At 31.1% G+C, this 22,229-nt stretch overlaps 1 protein-coding gene and 1 non-coding gene across 10 annotated transcripts in view; both read right to left on the bottom strand.

The window, feature by feature from the left end:
• The window catches only part of LOC108567920 (sodium/potassium-transporting ATPase subunit alpha), a 63,537-nt gene that overhangs the window by 30,418 nt on the left and 10,890 nt on the right, over nt 1-22,229 (bottom strand). For 5 of the 9 annotated variants that reach the window (XM_017928707.1, XM_017928719.1, XM_017928708.1 and 2 more), the window contains exon 1: nt 18,417-18,479. The exons of the other annotated variants lie outside the window; for them this stretch is intronic. In XM_017928707.1, the coding sequence (XP_017784196.1) occupies nt 18,417-18,467 (51 nt within the window). In that variant the 5' untranslated portion in view covers nt 18,468-18,479. Of the gene's footprint in view, nt 1-18,416; nt 18,480-22,229 lie in introns of those variants that run through there. 9 annotated transcript variants of the gene reach the window in all.
• Nucleotides 21,238-21,356, bottom strand: Trnal-caa. The gene is made up of 2 exons: nt 21,319-21,356; nt 21,238-21,282 (listed from the first exon to the last, which is right to left on the bottom strand). It is a non-coding gene; the product is annotated as a tRNA-Leu (tRNA).

The following is a 22,229-nucleotide window of genomic DNA, read 5'->3' as shown; positions in this document are numbered from 1 at the left end:
TAAAGTATATTCAACAGACAATCATTTAGCAAATTCGCATCGGCATTAATGGTCGGGAAATTACGAGAGACAAAAAAAACATAATAATAAGAACAATGTGTGGAAATTGGATGCCACTTTCCGCTCATTTCCCGCGAGCTTTGCTCGAGCATGAGACAACAGAAGATAGCAGACACGCGAAATTTTTACTAGAAAAAATACAAAAAAAATGAGCTTCGTTTTGCGTTTCCTTCTGTTCATCAAACAATGCCTCTTGTCTGTGTGTACAGTTATGAAAAGAAAAGCAAACATTTAGATATGGAAAACAGTAAATCAGCAACCCATACAAATATTTAAACAATAATAATTGTATTTTATACATTACTTATTAACTAATCAGATTCGTTTATTTGTTGACATAATATTGTCATCTCTCTGTTATTTTAGCATCACAAAACAGGGTTCAATTTAGTTTACATTCTTGTTTACACATTTGCGACATTTTTATCAATATTTTGTTACTACAGACACAGTTTATCTTACGTACAATATGGATCGAACCAGTTCTAAACTGGTTTCCGACCGTTGCCGGCGATTCATAATTATTAATAAATAATCCGTCATGTTGAGTGTGGTTAGTTATAAAAATTCGGTCGACGAGATGATTGGGCTTTGTTTATTTACACACTTGCAATTTCCTATCGCGACACACACACACAAATCTAAACGTAATTGAACTTTTCTGCAGATAGAATTTCATTATTAATCCATCATCAAGTGGTCTTATGCAACACGATACAGATTAGCAATAGCAAATCAAGGGCAGATTTGTTTCATTGACAATTTCTTTAATTTTATTCAAGATTGATAAAAAAAAATATACACATTGAAATATATAAATATTTGAATTATATTTCTATTAATTTTTTTAATAAAAAATTGCTTATTTTAGGGTAGTGAAGATGACTTAATCAAAGATAGATTGTATTTAGAAATAAGAAATAAATTCACGTCAATTAATTAAAAAACAACGAACTAAATTAAATTTTTACCTAAGAATACTTTATGTACTACAAATTATTACTTTTTTATGTTGCATGTAAAGGGTGGTTTATAATTTTGACATATTTTGTATATACATATATAAAGTATTATCTATAATTATAAAACAAATACATTATAGAAAGTACAAAACTTATTTAGATCATGATTTTGTTGACTTTAAAAGATATTTAAAGTTGATGAATTTGAAAAGATGATAAACTTGTGGTGCAATAAGTTATACATTTTGAAACTGAGCTGAATTTTAACTACAGTTCAGAGTATCCGAAATAGAGGCTGCTTCTGTATAGAAAGTTCTTGTCCGTTTCCATAAATTAAAAAGTCCAGTCACATTGACTTTCCGCCAAAAATATCGTGAATCAACCGAAAGTTGCCAAAAACGTTTGCGAAATTTCGATCATTATTTTTAGCGTCGCGCACTTATTGCACGATGGGAACTAATTAAAAACAAAAGGAAAGCAAACAGCGCGTCGCAGACCTGCAAATAATTGGCGCCAATATTGATAATATTACGCGCCTCATTTGTGCAAACGCTACCACCATCGATAATTGCGTAACAGATCCGAAAGAATCGTTACTTGTGCGTGAAATACGTCATAATTTTCAAATATTGCACTTGCACGATTTTTTTTTACTTCGATAATTCGAAGGCACGCGAATTGCGTAACGGATTCGCTTTATATTTGTCGCGCGGAAAATAATACGATTTGATATGTGCACGTGGATGTCCCGGTGTGAATACGCTTTTGTGCAGTTACATAAGACGGCAACAATATCTTTCGATGTTTGTAGACGCTAAAAATAGCAGGAAAATAAAGCGATAAATGAGAATTATAAAAAAAAACCAATAACAAAATTAAAGTCTGATTAAAGTCCAATACCGATGTTGATAATGGAAGAGGACGTTCGATTTATTCAATACCGTGTCATGATGAACAAAAACGTTTGATTAGTAGTATTGAATGCATCATAGAATTTCCACATTTTTTTTTGCACAATTAAATAATTAATTTGACCGACAATTACTTCACAATTATTATTGACAAAATGAGAGAGTAAATATACTTCCTGTTGTTGTACTTTGATTAAAATTGAAGCATTTATTAAATAAAAAAATAAGTTTCAAATATTTTTATTATATAAAAATTTATGTTGAAAAAAAGTTAAACTATTTTCTCAAAAATAATTTCCTCTCAAATACAAAATAATACTACTTTAAGTTGATATCAGTATATGAGGCAAGGCACATTAAATATAAATTTTAAATTTTGTTTTTCAATTTCTGCAAAGAAAACACTTTCTTTGAATAAAATTCTATAAAATGTAATGTATTAAGGCAAAAAAGAAGATATTCAGCAGTCCATCATACCGGTGAAATAGAAAAAAAATTGTATATAACATTATGTTAAAATATTCCTGGAATAATATAATGAATAGGAATGTGACTAGAACGCATTTCCTGCATTCCTATTTGAACTTATGTTCGGAGAATTTACGAGCAGAACCAGACTTTTCATGAAGCTGTTTTCCATCTTTAAAAAAAAACCTTTATAAGGGATTATACAAGCAAGATTTGCTAATATGCAATGTAACAATTATAAATTTACAATAATACTAGAATTTTTTATAACTGAATAATTGTCGCAATAAAAATTGCTTTTTTTTGTATAAATTGTTTCGTAATTTTACCTCAAACTTACTGAATATACAAAAGAAGTAGATGAATACTTAAAAGTAAGCCGTATAAATGAAAAAATAATTGTTGAAATGGTTGTTTGTTTATAATTATACTATAAAAATAATCTGTAAAATTGTACTGAGAGTATTTTTATAAATTATACTACAAAAATATCCAGGAGGTAAAGCATTAAATAACGAAGAGGCAACCATATTGATCCGTATGAATTTTGGGTCTACACGCTCCGTTTCAAAACAAAATCAATATCAGCGTGGGGAACACATATACAGCATTTCTGGTTAGGATGTATCTCCTAATGATAACAATCGCATTTTTTACTCGTAGCTTTAAAGTGGCCGATGCTATCAGCTGATCGGAATCTGGTCATGTCTATCTTGATATAAACAACGATCGGGTGACGCAAGGAGCATTGGAAAATTTTCAGCAGATATACACAAAAAAAATATATATGCTGTAATTAATAATTGGAAATATTATATCGAGATACGAATTGGCGTCTGATTTTGACGCATGTCATCCAAAACTACAATGAACAAGATTCTAGTGTATTCCTAATGCGAGAAGTGCAAGCTCATCGCCGTTAATGTCAATCGATAATGTAATAAATCAATCATGTGATCAAGTATATCGCCAAACAGGATATGCAAGTTAAATTAAATTTAAACATGCTCAATTTCATGTATTTTTATTTAGTTGAATACAGAAAAAAAAACAGCAAAATCTTAAACTAGTAATTTATATCTGACTAGACTAGTATTATTATTCCATATAGAATTTGCAGATGTAAATTTTAAAACATTAAAATTAATGTGTTTTTATATAGTTGTTATAACTTCAGAACAAAACTAATTTATAACTGTAAAAAAAAATTATATGATGAATTCAGTGTAGGATTATTCATCAAGTAATAATCCAAGCGTCAGTTTCTGCGTTATCTATGAAACTTTTGCTCGAAATAACAAAGCATTCGTTGCGTAACAAAATTATAGAAATGACATATGAATCTGGTTGTCGAGAAACTTTGTTAAAGCATAGGAAATGGTGTGACAGAACCCTAACTCTTTGGGTCTATCCGATTTTGACATGTCGCAAACATCAGAAAATGTTATCTACAATCCACAGCCCCACATCAAAATGTTTATGTATTTTGTAACAAATTTATGCTTGTTGTTATTTAATGAAATTATCTTTTAGTCGGTAATTATGATATATGTTCATTGAGTTTGATAACATTAATTTAGTTATTTAAATTATATGAAAAATAAAATATTTTATCTATAAATTTATTTGATATAATTATTCTCACTCTAATTATTTGAGAGTTATTAATATTTATTGTTTGATGTAAAGAAAAACCAGTTTGTATTCATATTTATAAATATTACGCTGTTTCATATATCAGTGCAATAGATTTCATTTAATGCGAAATCTGCAAATAGTTATTTCCAAACATAAACAAACGTTATTGCAATTTTAATTAAAATCTGCTGTATATACTACGTCGTAATTCCCGTTATATATACTCAAAGCTATTTTATTTAATGTGTAATGTTTATATTATAAATTACATTTAAAAATGTTGTTTTGAAGTGTTGCTTGGAAAATACAAAAAATTAATAATAAATATATAATTAAAAACATTTTCATGTAAATGTAATAGTTGAAATAAGTGAATGTAAAATAAATATATATATACGTATACATTTATAAAGCAGAGGCAACGGAAAATCAAATTAAGAGAAACGCACGGGCTTAATTAAGTTATAAATAATTAAACTCTAATTAGAAACTTCCCTCGTGAGCAAACACAGACAATACATGTGCTGGCTTAGCACCAACTTCAAAGTGCTCCGTGCCACGTAATAATATAATACAACAGCCAATATTAAAATTACTTACAAATATTGACTACGCCATTATCTCTACTAAATCGATATTGTCGAAAAAAAAAGTAAATCTAAATATAACACTCTAACACAAAAGAAAGTTAAATTAATATAAACTCGAATTTTCACTATTTGCAATCAATAAAGAACAAAACATGTAATGAAACTTTGAAAACATTTTTCCTTCAGAAAAATTATTAGCAAATTTAAGTTATATATTATTTATTGGTTCCGTATATTTTTGCATTTTGTCAATTAAAAAAAAATACAGTTTTCACAATTATTTGGTAAAAAAATACGCGTTAGAAAATATTGTGAAAACCGGTTGTTTAAATAGGTTTTTGTATAAACTCTAATTGTCTTATATCAACGAAAATAAAGAGGAATTTATTTGAAGTATAAAGTTAAAGTATACATCTCTAGGCAAGTCAGGACTGTCAGTTTGTTGCAGGATTTAAGGTTCCGTTTTCCTCTGTTTGATTTACTATTTGTAAAGTTCCAGATATTGCAACCGATCTTTTTTTCTTCTTCTCGTTGTTCGGTCTAGTAGTTAGGTGGAGATTCAAGACCCTGGGGCACTAAATAAACGCTGGTATGGGTTTCTTGGCGTTTTCGCATCAATAACAACGGCGAACCGGCGCTGTGCGTCTACGGGTTTTATTTTTGGTCTCTTCGGAAAATAAATGTGTGACCCGTATTTTCTGTTGCCGCCGGTTTAAAAAAAGAATCCCGCCATAATATAACGTCATTACACGTCGATGACGTTCAGGAAACGTCAAACTAAACATTCGAGAACACGTACACTCTTACACACATATACACGTAAACCAAAGATATCCATAAAACATCCACACTGAATACGTCTTCAGGAAATGTTATCAGTTCTATTCAACCTTATCATGTTGGTTTCTTCAAGCTTCAAGTTGCTTATTTCAAATATCCGTCTGCTTTCTATACCAGACGATTCCTGCAGATACTGCTCTTGTTTGTTTTGTGTTTATGCTTTTGTCTCCAAACATCGTTACATTCCACGAGCATTTGGCACCAACATTTTGTCTATTTATTCTCAGTCGATGTAACTGTTTTATAACTAAAAAAAATATTGTAAGGTTATTGTTTCAATTTAATAAAGGTATTGCAGTTACTTCATGTAACTGTTAACCCAACTTCATATTTTACTTGTGTAACCCTTTCACGTTCATAAGTATCTCATATAAATATATTTGTAACTTCAACTTTTAAAGCCTACGATAAATGTAGAAGTTCAAAAGTTTAGGAATTTGTATATTTTGTTTGCTAAAATTGTGCGCATTATACTCGAGATTTTACTGAAGATTTGAGAAACACTGTATTACTAATCATCAATATAGATAATAAACTTCATCAAGAATTAAAATCAATACAAATGCTTACCAATAAGAACAACACACGACAATTGACAATAAATCCTCTATTTTTCTCTTCTTCATTAATAAGGTAGTTGACAATAATGAACTTATTGATCGATTGATATTGGTTCGAGTAGTATTATTATTATTTGCGTCGCGAGACATTGTTCGAAACTGGACGAGGAATATATCGTGGACAGTCGAGTTCGAGTTGGAGCTGACCTTTTCATTGTCTTTAAATTTAATTAATCTGTCTCGCAAATTACAATTTGCGCATACACCGTACATACAATATTCGCCCGACTGGTTCAGCTCTCTGAATAATTTACAGAAATATCAATTACGTACGAAAATGTAACCGAGACAACCACCGAAATAGGTCTATCGATTGGCATTCTATATTTGGAATTACTACGGTATAATCATTTTAAAGATAATTTATTCAACTGCCGCTTTATTTTTTCGCAAAGCTATTTATATAACACGTACATTTTCTACCCCTCGAATAATCGTTGAGAATGTAATTAGGTTATAGAAGAAAAGTGTGTATAATCATATGGAACAAATTACAAGAAAACATGAATTTAAGTCAAGAAAAATTATGGCATATCAAGGTAAACGAAAGCAAATTAAATCTGATCTACTATACTGATTATCATTAACTATCACCTAAGAATGCACAAATCTGTACAATAAAAAAAATTCATTTAAAATTTGATAAACATTAATGTTGAAAACTATTATATATTAAATAGAAAAATCTTTGTAAATGCGAAATATTTGTCACCATGTGATAAAATTTAATTGTAATTTGAAAATTTACAAATATTGCAAATAAAATTGAAAAATTAACTGTTAGGACTTAAATTTAATTTATTAAATAAAAAAATTAATTAAATTTTCTATGAAATATAGTTATTATAATCAGAATTTACTGAAAGGATATTGATGTAAAGCGCATAATTTATTGTTTAATTAGTTTGAGAGGGTGGAACGTGATAAAACTCTCTTTACAAAACTTTTTAATATTTTACTACATTTTGTTTTGTTCTCAAAAGGAACTTAGTTAATTCCACTAAAAGAATACACACACTTGGTCTGGCCACTTCACTTCGTATCTTCCCTCCACATCCATTTTCATTGTTGCCCTCTTTTCTTTTTTTTGTGTGCACAAAAACGTTCTATCCTTATTGCACTTACTAGAACACTACAAAGTGTCTTTGTTATTAACGGGAACTCGATTCACAGCAGAACATTTACAATTTTATAGTCCAGTCTGAATAGAGGATTGCGGTTTCAATAAAATATTTATGGGCATACTCGAAGCTCTCTTCATTTTTCTGCACATTTCGTTATACGCTGGGAATGTTAACTTGTTATGTAATAATCATGTTCGATTTGATTGTTCTTTGAATTTACACAAATAACACATTAAAGATAATGGCGTAGTCGCTTTGTTTCTGTGTAATGATCGACTATTCATGATGTTTAATTAGTAATGAACCTTTAATGTATGGAGAACAACCGAAAACAAGGGGTTATCTAGTATTATTAAGAAATCGATTTCAATCGCATGTTTAAAATAATACTGTCAGTATCTAAATAATAACATAACTTTCTATTATGTAGTAGATCAGCGTTTCTTAACCCATGGGTCACCAAATGCTGTCACCTTGTGTCAAAGCAGTACAACTACAAACAAAAATATGTTGTGTCGCGCGGAAAAAATGTTGAGAAACGTGGCAATAGACGAACTTGAAACTCGTACAAACAAAAATTGGGGTTTTGAAAGTCGAACATCTTAGAAGTCAAACTGAAACGAATTGTATTCGAAATTCGACGTATCACAAATATTCATATTTTAGTTGAATTAAGATAATAGCTCGAGTTTAGCATTATGAAATATTTAAATCCGTGATTTTAGGTCACCGTTTCTGTTTTCTTGGTAAACCGCGAAACTCGGAAAGTTGCTTTAAGCTATCAGTAATGTATGAGATCTGCGAGATTCTGCCACCGTTGGACGTGGTTATTTCCAGTTCGAGGAAGGCCTTCGCCTTAATTTCGTATGCGCATCAGACAGCACAAACGTGTGTACTTTCGACAATGGCTCCTAATTGTGATTACTTTACTTAATCCAATTTATGAAGTGCAATAGTTGTTTTGAAATGCGCCTGTTACGTAGCATTAGGACAAATGAAATTAATCAATTCATTACCATCATTATTATATTTTTCACTATACAAAAAGATATAACTTATTACTTTTTTTAAATTCTGTAAATGATAGTATCGTTTCAAATGGAGTGCAAAGTTATAGATTTCAATTTAGATCGAATCGTATAGCTGCAGATATAACGAATTCCATGTTTCAATGTTTATCATTAAATCGATTTTGTACCGGTTTTACGATTGATTCGATAATTGAACGAGTGGCGACAAATTGATTGCAATCATTGCAAATATGTTTTTAAAATAAATTGTATTATATTCTTTAGAGTAAGTCAATTAACAGATTGTTAGGTTTGAAATTAATTAGTAAGTAAGATCAAGATGAAGGATTATTGTAATGAGTTTTCAGGGTTAGTTATTAATCTACTGTATCGGGCATACATACAGACACATATACACGTACACTCACGAAATAGCCCACTTAGAATTACAGGAAGCAGTGAATTGTGCCAATATAGTCGGACTGAGTCATAAATATATATTGTAGTATGGAGGCTTGCGCGTGTATTTGATTATTTCATTTCGACTTATCTTCTTCTGCTCCAACAACTTTACCTCGCCCAAATTTCATAAAATCAATACCTGCAATAATACAATACAAAAACATACATTTGAAAAATGGTTTTCCTATTTTTAAGTAGTAAATATTTTTTTGGAACTACAAATACTGAAAAGTATCTATTTAGTGACTTAGCATATGATTCTTAGTCATATTAATGTTTCTATATAAATAATTACAGAATTAAATAACCGGTTTCCAAGTTTTATAAAGTTATTTAAAAAAGAAACGTTTTTTTATTATCTTATCTCCAGGTTTTAGAACACCTCGTCTGAAAACCATTTCTTCAGCTGATCATATTGAGTGGAGCGAATGTTTTCATATGAACATGGGTACTATAAGCATTCCCGAATGTCGCATCAAACGTTTACTCAATCCTAATGGCTTTTTCCCATCAGAACTCCTCCACTTCCCTCACAAGATGTAACGCAACGGTCAATCTTTGGGCTAAGTGCCACTAAAGATTTTCTTGCTAATGGAGAGGAGGCAGTTAATATTTCCTCAGCCTAAGCATAAATCATTTCTGATCCTAACAATTTATAAATTACACGATTTTTTTATGTATCTCATCAATGCTTCATCCAAAAACGGTAACGTAAATCAAAACCGGTTTTAGTTTCACCTACATTAAAAATATCTAGATCATGGACCTGCCAAGTTTTATTAAGTTATTATGAACCTCGGGCGACTTTAACTTCTTCATAAACGCGTACATTTTAACCCTTTTTCCTTGAGCATTGATTTTATTTTCTATAATGGACAAACTTGTATTAAAGTTTTCAACAAGCTGCGAAAAAGTTTCAGACTGAAAATAAAATTTAAATGATCTATGATTACATTTGATATTTTTTTTGTTGAATAAAATATGCGTGCCAGAGTATAATTACGGTTTGTACAATAAAATATGAAGGGCGACGGAAAATACAAAAAAACAATTCTTAATTATGAAACGTTTCCGAGCGTATTTGTTCCGTCTTCGTTTTCATTTCCAACTGGGGAGTCGAATTAATTAAATTAATTAAAATTGAAGAGACATTTGTGCGCCAGACGTTCGTTTCGTAAATATGAATGCAAAATAAATTTTATATTAAGTCAAACTTTTACATTTTAATACAATTTTTTTAGAATATTTTCACGAGTTCATAGCCATAAACATTATTTTTGGGTTAGTTGAACTATTTAACTAAAATTATTTTTTTATCAAAAAAAAATAGTTATAATAATTAAGTAATAAAGTGATAATTAAGTAAGTGTTAATTGAAATTAGCCAATTCTGAAAAAAATATAAATATTTTTGTGGCGAATATTATAAATAAATAATTTTTCTGATATATTTAGATTAAAACATTTTTTTCTAATAATAAAAAAATAGGGAGAAACTAATAGCATTAAAAAATATATTTAAGATTCATTTATTAAAATTAATTGTTTGTAAGTGTAAACTAAATTGACAGTGTTTGATGTATAAGCCAAGAAAATATCTGGATTCAAAGCCATTTGGATTTTATAAATAAATGTGAACGAATTTGCTTTGGATAATCGAATTAAGAATAGGACCAAACGAGTTATTATAGTTAATCTCAAATCGTTTGATTTTTATAAAACAATTTTTATGTACGTTTCTTTAGTAAATGGAAATAAATAAAAAGCTCATTTCCTATGTGAAGATAATGGTTGTGTAATCCAGTACGAGGATTATATAAGGCCTTGAATTCACATTTAAAATCGGTCGATGAATGGTATTAGTAAAGTTAAATGGCGAAACTAATTTCATTCGCGAAATGGCGGACGGGTGCATGTAAAATGGCCGAATGGAGGATTTAAATGGATAATATTGGGTAGACTGGGATAACTTCGACCGGAGCCAATATACTCTGCTGGATAAATGATGCGCTATCAATATCTGGCGAAAAAGGGACATTTGCTCGGCAAACCTACCCGAAACCCTATTGACGTAGTGTTGCCATGACGATAAGGGCCTTTCCCGTCGGCGCCCGAAATATTTGCGGCCGAATTAATTATTACCTCGACGTTGAAAATATTATATATCTATATATATTGAACAAAGAGGAGAGGGATGAGCTTTCCCATCGATTCCACAAATACCGTGACTAAACGCCATTCACAATCGGATGAAAAACGATCAACCTTCGAGCATCGATTGGATACACCTTATTTCCTGATTTATAATAAACATAAATGTAGTACTTCCTCCGTCCATACTAAAAGCAAAAGCTTATTCGATTTATCGCCAATAAAGAAATGACGTACATAAATAGAATACTATTATTAGCATTTCCTCATATACACCCGTGACCGACGACGATTTATTTTTATATGAACGAATTTTTTAATTGCACGTACGTAATGATGTGAAATTTTGTGAACGCTTCAACGTAATTGAATTAATTTCGGTGAGTGAACGAGTGAGTACATTTTGTTGCTATAGTTACTGTTGTCAGAGGATGTGCGTTTTCATTGATTCCGACTCGTTGCAGTTTTAATGGGGCGTACCCCAAGGCCGATCGGGTACAGTTTCCCAATTCCCAATGACGGCACAAAACCTTAATTGCATAACAAATACTAGACGAATTTATTTCGAACGAGGCTTTATTGTGCCATGGAAATTGACGCAATTAATAATAGGCCTGTGCATTTTCGAGTTTGTATGTGACAACCTAATTTTCCCCAATTAAAAACAGAGTTACAATGAAACTGTGTACACAAAATTAACATTTTCAAATTATTTACAGCAAAATTTAATTATCCCTTTGAATACATTTAATTTTGTTTAAAGCCTCACTATAAATAGAAAAATAACATTTTCAAATTATTTCATTATTGTTTTGAATACATATAAATTCTTGATGATATCATTAAATATTCAATATAATTCTATACTTTTGTATAGACAAATAAATGCAGTAAAAACTTGAAAATATGCCAGTTATAAGTAAAAAAAAACATCTACTTCATAATGCATAACAGAAACTAATGGGTCTTGGCAACGGCTTTTTTCCGTACACAGAACTATAGGGGAGTTTCCGCAATCACCAACGAATAATTGCAATGACTTTGCTTTTTCAAGCTAAGGGAAAAACATGATGAATCGACAGATAATCCTCACAAATAAGTGTATAAATCGATAAAAACATACCAAATATATATAGAATGTAGCAACAATCAATATATTAAATTATAACAAAAATATAATTTATTTAACTCATAACTAATTAAAGAAAATCTAGGTAGAAGAAGTAAATCCGTGGATAATATCTACTAAATTACAAACATATTTTAAACCTCTTTTTTCCTTCAAACAGATAAAATTATTGATTTTCATAAGATTTTCTTTGCTTCTCCTAAATTTAATGTGTTTTAGAAACAACAGAAAATTATAACAATTAAAATAATAATTTAATGAATGAAATTATTTATTACTAAATAACGTATACTGAAGGTTAGTATTCTGGAAATTAGTGTATTTAATATGAGTAAAATAATGTACATAATGTTAATGATAAATATATAAAAATATAAGAATATATGAATATATAAGAAATAGTAACAATTTTATATATTTTCTGATATAAGTTTTTGAAACTTGTTTAAACTACTTAAAAGTTTCATAGAAATCTCATATGTATGATATGAATAGTTGTAGAAGAAGACATTTTTAATCTGATTTATAATATTTCTTTATATATGTTTCAAAACTCGTATATATTATATAAAGTTATATTTTAAAACTGCAATATAAATTTATAAATGTTTCCAGTTGAAGAAATGCTTACAATGTACGTGATTCTGTGTTTCGTAACAAAGTTGTTCTTTCTGCGTATAGGGGAAATTCCGTAAAACCAATAATTAAATGCAACGAAACCCGACGAAGTGTTGTTCATTTGAATTTGAGGTCTTCCAATTGGATTTAATGTCGGTAGAATTAAACAAATAATTGGCGGTGCCTTTAGCAATTAAACAAATCAAACAATTCCGTGGCGCTACAATGGAAGCAGGAGCCGTTGCGAATTTACGTAACGACTTTCGCTAGGGCGTGAACCAGGCGACTCCACCCAAAATGTGCCTGCGGTTTGGGACCATCAGAAGCCTTCCGACATTCTATGCTATCCAGTCAATAAATATACACAGGGCGTGCGTTTCAACCCACCAAAATGCGTGTTTTTTCATCCCTCCGTTAATCACGCCGCTTTCAAAGCAATTTCCACGCAATACTTAGATGTAGAGAGGAGAGCCTTATGAATTATGCGGACCAGGAAAAACTTTCCTCCAGTCCTTAAGCCGAACGCATACCGAGGACGTTCTATCACGAGATAAACGGATTTATGCAATTACCTCGGAAAGTTGTACCAACTTTAGAAATGACACTCATCGATTCATTTCTTTCGCAAGCGTCGCAATCATAAAAAAGCAAACATATTTATTGTTAAACCGAAGTTTTCCTAAATTGAAATTCATAGATATATCGCACAGCAATAGCTGTAAATCATAAACTACAATTTATATATACGTTTACAGAATAAACGTAATACAAATCTACTTTAACTCTGTCTGCGAATTTATTACGTTCTTTTTTTTGCGTTTTTGTTCCCTTTCCTCGGGATAAGCGTTTTCGGTGCAGCTGGAGAACCGCGGGGGCTGCCACGAAGGATAACGATTTTTTTCCCTCTGCTTGGGACTCGAGAAAAAGCCCGTTATGCAATCGGCCGAGGAGGGAGGCCAACACCCAGGGCCAGCGAGTTTTATTGCTTGGAAAAGAAAAACAGGTATGGGAAATGGTCCGAAGTTTCCTGCCAAGACATTCATTCTCTTGCCGACTGAATAACAACTAAATGTGCCTTCGGTTCAATATACTACACTGTAACAGTTTGAGAGTTCGTCGCTGCAATTCTAAGAAGGAAACAACGTCTAATGAATACTTCAGCTATTATATTAAATTTTGCATAGCCTACTATGGCTTTAATATCGCTATTTACATAATTTACATGGAACTAAGTTGGTTACAAGTAAAAATCATAAGACTGACGAGGTACAAACAATATTATATAATCTACTAGTGAAAAAGGCTTTAATACGAAGCTTCAAGTTAAATGAATTTGCATTAAGATACTCATCTTCTTAGGACCCCCATTTAGAAATGCAAAGAAGTAGAAAATTATAATTAATGACTACTGCAGAAATTACATAACCATTATATTATATTTTCAATGTTTTAATTACTTTAACATTAATAGGTTTTCTGTAAAAATAATTTAACAAAAAAGAAAGGTGTATAATATAGTAAAATCAAATTATAAAATAGAACATGTTACTTCAAGAGAAGTCTACATAAATTAATTAGAAAAGGGCTTTATCACGAGACATCAAGTTAAATGAATTTGCATTAAGATACTCATCTCCGTAGGGTTGACATTTAGAAATTCAAAGTAGAAAATTATATCATATGAAATCTGCAGAAATTTCATAATTCCATATCGTAAGTGGGAGATGTACAGTATTATAATAGCATAATTTAATTGTATTACGACACGTCAAGTTAATTAAAATTTCGCAGAGCTGACATTTGGAAATTAAGCTAGTTTTGTTCTCAGTAATGCTTATAACTTTATATATCATATATGTTACTACTAAAGTTAATAAAAAACTAGTTATTTTATACAATATAGGTTACAAATAGTTAAAATATAAAATAATTCGCTATTCCATACTTTATCTAATTATCATATAATATCGGCTGTGATATGTATATTTCATTATACAGATATTTCTGTCTAAGTTCTATTTATTTTATACTTTATGTTGTGTAAAGACTAACTGAAGCAATAAATATTATATTAATTATCTACCGAGAATCGGTAGTGCATGAAATACTTATGTGTTCATTTAAATATGTATTTTCCTTCCAAATTCAGTTGCATAAAGCCCCGCTTTAATATTGAATAAATATGCATTATTTCACTAAAAGCTCGGATTTTAACTATAAAATGAAGCATTCGTCTATTATTCATGTCAGCCGCATCCATCAATTTGCTGCAACAGAATCAGTTCACTGTATATATTTTTTGTTTTATCCCTCTGACCGATAAAAGTTTCGATGCAGTGAACATAAAACGACTAGGCTTGGCCGAGATGTGCGGATTTAATGGTTGATTTTCTAAATTAGAAACCGAGAGAAATGGGGAATGAGAAGCAATTCGGTTTTCCCGGAGTTTTCTTGAACTGTAAAATAAGAAGAGTCCGCATCTCCGCTGCCGACACTAATTGAATCTTAATTCTTCGCAACTCGAAGGAATTGGCAAATTGAAAACTAAAGATTGATACGGTCTTCTCATCTCTTCTCGCACTCATTCTGAGAAGGAAATTTATTAGGAAATGATCCGAGATGACGTGCGAGTAGTAACATCAGGTCGCAAGGTCGCCACTATTAAGTGATCTCTAAAGGGTTGCTCATTTCACCCTCTGCCGTCAATAAGTTACGTTTCCCAAGGGCAGGGAGCTTCTGTAATATCAGTAAATTGTAATAATCCGGAGCGAGGAGCAGAGGATTCGCCCGTTTTCAGTCTTACGCTGTGTGTGTCCCCAATTCAAGCCAAATTTCATCAATACTAAGAGGCGCTACACGAGAGAGGATTTTCTCGATCTTTATCCCGTCCAATTTATAATACGAGGCCACTGGAACAAGCGGCTCTACTTCTAAATCTCAACTAATCCAGTTGATATATATCCCTTACGTCGCAATCACACAATGAAACAGCGTAAATTCTAGAATGACCACGATAATAACATGCAACAAGATTAAAGTTATCAACTAATAATATGGATGACGACTGCAAATTACTCATTATTTTCAACATAAAACGTACCTCTTAAAGTGAATAAATTGTGTCTTATAGCCATATGTCAGGTTCATCAATGCCCAATTGATATTGATTATAACTTATTAAATTTTGCTAATTAAATATTAATTAGAAAATTTTAATCTCATTGAACAATTGTTTATTTAAAGTCGACAACTAGTAATCGTTTTAACAGTCTGAATGCACTTTGGAATAATCGGTTTTCGAATCGATATCACTGCGGATACGAAGCGAATTACAAAACGTTAATTACTTTCATTTAGTATGTGGCACATTTTGAACACTGCAGAATAAAATAGTACGAATTTTTTTTTCACGTCTCGTGTTAAACTCGCAATTTTGCTAATGATGCATCTAGGTCGTGCCGCACGTATTGCGTAATTCACGTGCATGTGCTATACGTGCACGGAATATCTGATCATTTATTGTCTACTTTTATATTGAAACAAATATTTATCATTTAGGTAAATGTGAATACTATTGTACTATATCAAATATAGTTTAAACAAAACTTTTTATCGTGATTATATTTATATTTATTTGAACATTCATTCATTTTTACAATAATTATTACACTTGTTACAACTTTTCTGATGAATTATGTAATATTTAAGGGTTAAATTTAAAGCGCTTAAGTTTTTATATTGGTTTGCTCAAAATATATTCAACTATAAAATGAGTATTTTTAGAAGTATATTTATGTTTTTATTCCATTTATACTTTTATAATTATGTTCATGATAAAAATCCACCCAACAATAAGATATTTATAGATATCTGCTGGGATTGACATAACCATCATTACATTTTCTTGAAGATGAAAATATTTTTATGCAAATATCCGAGTATGCAATCGACAGAATAAATCGTAAATGTGTCAATCTCTTTAGAGATGAGTCGAATACTCATTTTTTGATCGACATAATCAATATAGATATGTATATTTTTGCCTTCTGTTCATTTTTCTCCTGAAATTACTGTACTTTTCAATTCCAGCCAGACTACGAAATAATCTGCATTTCGTATTAGTGCAGCCGTCCGACAAGTAGAACCAGTATGCATTTGAAGTTCTGCAAGCAGCAGCATTGCTGTCAAAGCAGATAGGTCGTTCCCTCTTCTATCCATCTCTCTATGTGTGCTAGATGTGGAGAATGAAAAGGGTGTACCCGGCAGAGAAACCCGGAGCGAAGGGCGAATCCGGAGTTGGGCGTGCCTACTGCGACCCAGAAGGGGTGCTCGGTTGTATTGATTACCCCAAACGAGGTCACTGGTGGGGTAGCAACAGCCGACATGAAGTATGCTTTCGCAGGATACAAGCTCCTTAGAAATATTCCTGCGACCATCATCCTCTGGCATTTATTCCATCATCCGGACTCCTTCGTTCCCATTTTTATGTGTGTATAGTGGTGGTATATATGTATGTATGTGCTGCTTCCCAGCCCAACTTAATGCCTCCACCCCGATAACTTCTACCAATGAACAAATCATGAGAGGGGCGTCGCAATAAAATTGGGGATTTCGGATCCATTCCGGTATTCTTTTATTAATGATAACTAATGGTACAGATCCGACAGATTTACACTTGTCTACATTACACAGCTACGCCAAAAGAAACGCGATACTTTTCCATCGTTGTTTTATAACATTAAATTAGGAGCAACGACAGCACACAATTTCATTCAATTATAGTTATAAATAAATGCAATATATAGCAATTTTTATATTCATTAATTTTGAGTGCCCTCTTTAAATTATATTTTGTGGTTATTCCTCTTCACTTGACAGTCCTTCAGACGAGGACTTTTAATGCCATAAGAGTGAACGTACAAAAGTAAAGTAGTTCCTCTGAGGTTTTCAACAACAAAAAATGGGAAGTGCATCAAATAAAGTTAGAAACTAATTTCAAACTTTTTGACGCTTAAATCAATACCTGCAAGCATTCAGATATTAATAACCACTAAACAATATAAATTAAAAAATAAACTAATAATATTTTGGTTGATTAAACAACTATTTAAAACAAAATGAAGCTGTTTGGTTATTTTAAAATTAGGTATTCACACTCAATCGCCACCCGAAATGCCAAAACATTAAGTTTAAGGAAAAATCAATGGAGCCTGGCCGCAATAACATTTTTAACTGCTTCCATAAAACGCTTCACTCTAGGATTTGTACAAAGCAATTCTGATATTTTATTACTCAAGATAAGGTCTCGCTTTAACCCAGTTCAGAAAATATGAATCGCCGGGAAACAATTGAATTGAAACACATTTTAGTGGGATTTGTGCAAATAGAATACACAGTAATAATCTGTTTAATGAGATGAATGATTAGTTTCGATATAATCCAATACATTGTTGTTAAATATCGATTCATTGAAGCCTATGCTCAGTTTGCCCGGGACACAAGAGTGTTAACTAATGCACTAATAGTATTTTCTCCTACGTTTGATACATCAATATGATTTAACAATTCCGAGTTAACAGACTGAACGAAATTATAGTTATATATTAATAATATTTGGTATTAGATAGATTTTAACCTTGGAATTTCAGTTATCTTCTCTTGATAATAAATTTAAAATGTCAAGGAATGACACACCAAACAAACATACTTAATTCAAATATATTACACTTCGGTTTAACGTGATCAAAAATCGATACTAAAAAAAACTATTTTCGGAACTTATTAAAAAAATATCCCAAATAACATTATAAAATACAACTTCCAAAAGTTCTAACCTCTGGTGAAAGGTCATCTAGTTCTAAAACTCCGTTGGACTCCTGCATCATACACGGTTAAACTTACGCACAGAATCACTTCACTAAATTATTGTATTTCCTATTGTTTAGATGCTTTCAAACAAACAGTTTGTGTTCTTTTTTCAAATCGATTTAACACTTAACAACGTGCTCAGAAGAGAATCCAAATCACTACTGACTCAATTTCTGGTATGCGAACCCAATGGCCATCAAACGTTCTGATAACCTATGAACGTTATGAAATATCTCCATGTTCATAAATAATACGCTACAGCTGATCTTGATTTATTACATTATACATGTATATCTGTTACACGCTATCAACATTATATATGATCTCTTTTAATTCCATATGAAATAAATGCGATAGTATTTATTCATTCCTAATTTGAAAAAAGAAAACTATATTGCAGATATGCATTGACAAATAAGTTTACTAAATAACATTTATAATTTGAATTTACTTTAGTATTGTTAAAAAAAAACAGATAAAGTACAAAATAAGAGGTTTTAGGACATTTAATTTAAATTTTAAAAAGCTATTATATAATATTACATTTGAAAACAATCTTCAACTTGATCTTCTTTACCTACTGTTACATTATTTTTTTAAATTTAAACATATTTATTGATCAAAAATATTGATGAAATGGCTAACGACTGTGTTTTTCCGCCGTGTTATATTATTATTAGATTAAAATTTAAAACAATATCGATCACTGCCTTAAGGATGAAGAATATTGTTAAATCAATCAATTAATTAAAAAAGTGACCCCATTATTAAGTTCCTGTGTAAAAATTGAATAAAAAATTGAAAAATCAACATTATAAAACTATGGACGCAAAGTCCTCGAAATGACCGGATGAGTGTAACAATGTGTTAATGAAGTTAATGAGTAGCATTGAAAAACAAAACAGAAAGTTATCAGCAAACAAATATCCGAATGCAATGAAATCAAGTGGAAATAATGGAATTAAATTGTGTTTCTTGGAGTATAAAGAAAAGATAAATAGAAGGAACCTTCTTCTTCTCCTCGTCCGAGCCGATTGTATTCGCGTCCTCGGTGTTTATTTTATACCATTAAATTTCCTGCCAGTTCTTTATTTTCGAAGCGGATCGAAATGTAATTTAAGTTCCAACGGCTGAATCGAAATTTTTCGTCCGCGTTCATTAGATTTATATCGACTGCTGCGCGCCTCCAATTTCCTACTTTTGCAGAAGTGGCATAAAAGTAATCAACAATAGCTGTTCTGAAGAGAGATGAAAAAAGGAAAATCATGATGGAAATCCGCAAGTAACAAAAACAACCTTCATGGTAAGAAGATCGTAATGGCACGCAGAGACGTTCAATGGCTGTACAACATTTATGAGTTGTCCCGTGATAAATGGCGATTGCTGAATGTGCGCAAAAAAAAATCATTCTGGCAGAATCGTCGTCTGTGCGAAGAGAGGTACAACGCCCATATCTCCTCGTGTCGCGCGTAGCGAAGATAGATAAATTATTCATCGCAAACTCTTTCGAATGGCCAACGAAGCTCAAGAAATCCTTAGCAAATATTTGATTTTCCTACTACTATCTCCGCATACTAGACTAGTTTGGTACACATTAAATGTTTGCCCATCGAATTCAAATTTCCATCAATAAGAACGACGAAATGCATCACAAGCTTTTGTGATTCGTTGCAGAAAGCTCGATAGATGAACATAAATCTAGGTGGGAAGGGTTTCGCCGCTGCGAAAATTGGGAATTTATTGGGCGCCCTTCGAGGATTCGCATAATTGGATAAACCAGACATCGTTTCCCCGTGAAAGTGGTAAATTATGGCCTCTACACTAATAGGGCTTAATATTCGCCATGATAACAAAGCGTTACAACGTGCAGACTTCTGCTAATATAAATTTGAAGATTAGAGGTTACTTAATTTAGGAAGCAATCAATACGAAGACTATTCCAAATTCTCACCAACGCCTTCCTAATATACCCTTGTTTTTTTTTTCCTTTCATAATTATTCACCCTTAATTTAAAACCAAACATCAGTATTAACGTACAACTAACTGATATAGTCATAGTATTAAACTTGAAATAATTGTTTTTTTATTTAATAATGAGTAAATATAAATATAACATAGTTAAGTGTTATTTTTATTTATAATAATAACATCGAGAACTGAAATTTTTAATGAATATTTACCAAACAAATAAAACATCTAAATTATTGTAAACAACGGCAATTGTAAAAATAAGCAAAAAAAATGTTTAAAAATTCTTAAATCAATAAAGTAAAATTTAAAAAAAAAATTAAAACCTATACAAATATTACTAATTTCGATAATATATCATTACAATCAACCTTCAATACTATTGTAAAATGATTCCAAAAAAAAACTAGATAATTTTCACACTAGATATAAGGGTGTGGCAAAGACATGCGTAGTCGTACAACATTTTCTTATAGCAAAACGTGACCCAACTTTGGGGATGAAAACCAGAATAATTCAAAACTTAATTCTTGTTTGTTAAATAACAATAAGCAATATATTAATTGTATTAATTTGCAATTAATTATTTAAAAATTACAATTTAAAATTCTACAACCATTTTTATTATTTTTTGTTATGTTCAATATTCTGTAACTCTATAAAATTTAATAAAAAAATAATAATATTTATTGCAACAAACTTAACAAAATAACATAATTAGAAAAATAAAACTAAATTGAATTGCTGCAACGGGTTAAAATTTATTATTATCTAATATACTAAATTTGTATATAAATTCGTTGAATTTAAAAATTATATGTCAGAAGTGGGATTCGAACCCACGCCCTCAGAGAGGACCAGAATGCTCTCAGGACCTGGTTTTAGCAGGCAAGGATAACCTTGAGTCTGGCGCCTTAGACCGCTCGGCCATCCTGACATGTAGAAACATAAAATAAATATATATTGAAATATATTGGACTTTACGATTATAATTGTTTATTCATATTAAAATAGAGAACATTTATTTTGCTTAAAAATTCCAAACAGAACTGAAATTAACGTTTATTTGTATGAAATGAAAGCAGCGAGCATTTATACATATTTCTATATATTTTTAATATGTGGTTGTATTAAAAAAATATAATAGTAAATCATGTTACGTTAAGGTAATTTAATTTTGCATGAATCTCTTGTATTTATTTTTGCCGTAGGGTGTTTATAAATGTACGAAGCATAAACCTAAATCCGTAAAAGCAATTTGATTAATGTAATATTTAAAACGCGAAAGTCCCCTTTCAATTAAATAGGACAGATAAAGGTCGGAGGTCGTTGCAAATTTTTAACGCTTCAATTTATGCGGCAGAGGGATTACATTGCGCCGAAAACCCCGGAAGAGGATCTTCCTGCGAAATACAGAAAACCCCACCCACAACAACTCCCAAGGATACGGGGTGAGTTTACAATTGGTGAAAAGGAAGGAAGCTAGTGCGTCTATTTAAATGCGTGCGTTTGCATAAGTACCGAGAAGGAAAAACGAAAGATTAAGGCATCCTAATTTAGTTGATCTCGTCCAAACAATAATCCAATTCGTACGTCAAAGAATATAATCGCCTATATCCCTTGCTTCAATTTATCCGCAGCGCTCATTGAAGACAAAAAGGAGCTGTGTTACATAACCCGCGCGCACATCCAAGGACATCGCGATCTGGGTTTGCTTTTGACGAGCACGGACGGCATGCTTTATGTTTATTAAATCCCAACTTCTCAGTATTCTGTATTAAATTCCGTTGGATTGTGAGGAAATCCCTCG

This window comes from Nicrophorus vespilloides, unplaced genomic scaffold (assembly GCF_001412225.1).
Source record: "Nicrophorus vespilloides isolate i.1.1-1 unplaced genomic scaffold, Nicve_v1.0, whole genome shotgun sequence".
NCBI lineage: Eukaryota > Metazoa > Arthropoda > Insecta > Coleoptera > Silphidae > Nicrophorus > Nicrophorus vespilloides.
Note: the sequence above shows the minus strand (reverse complement) of the source record. Positions and strands in the feature narration are given on the sequence as shown.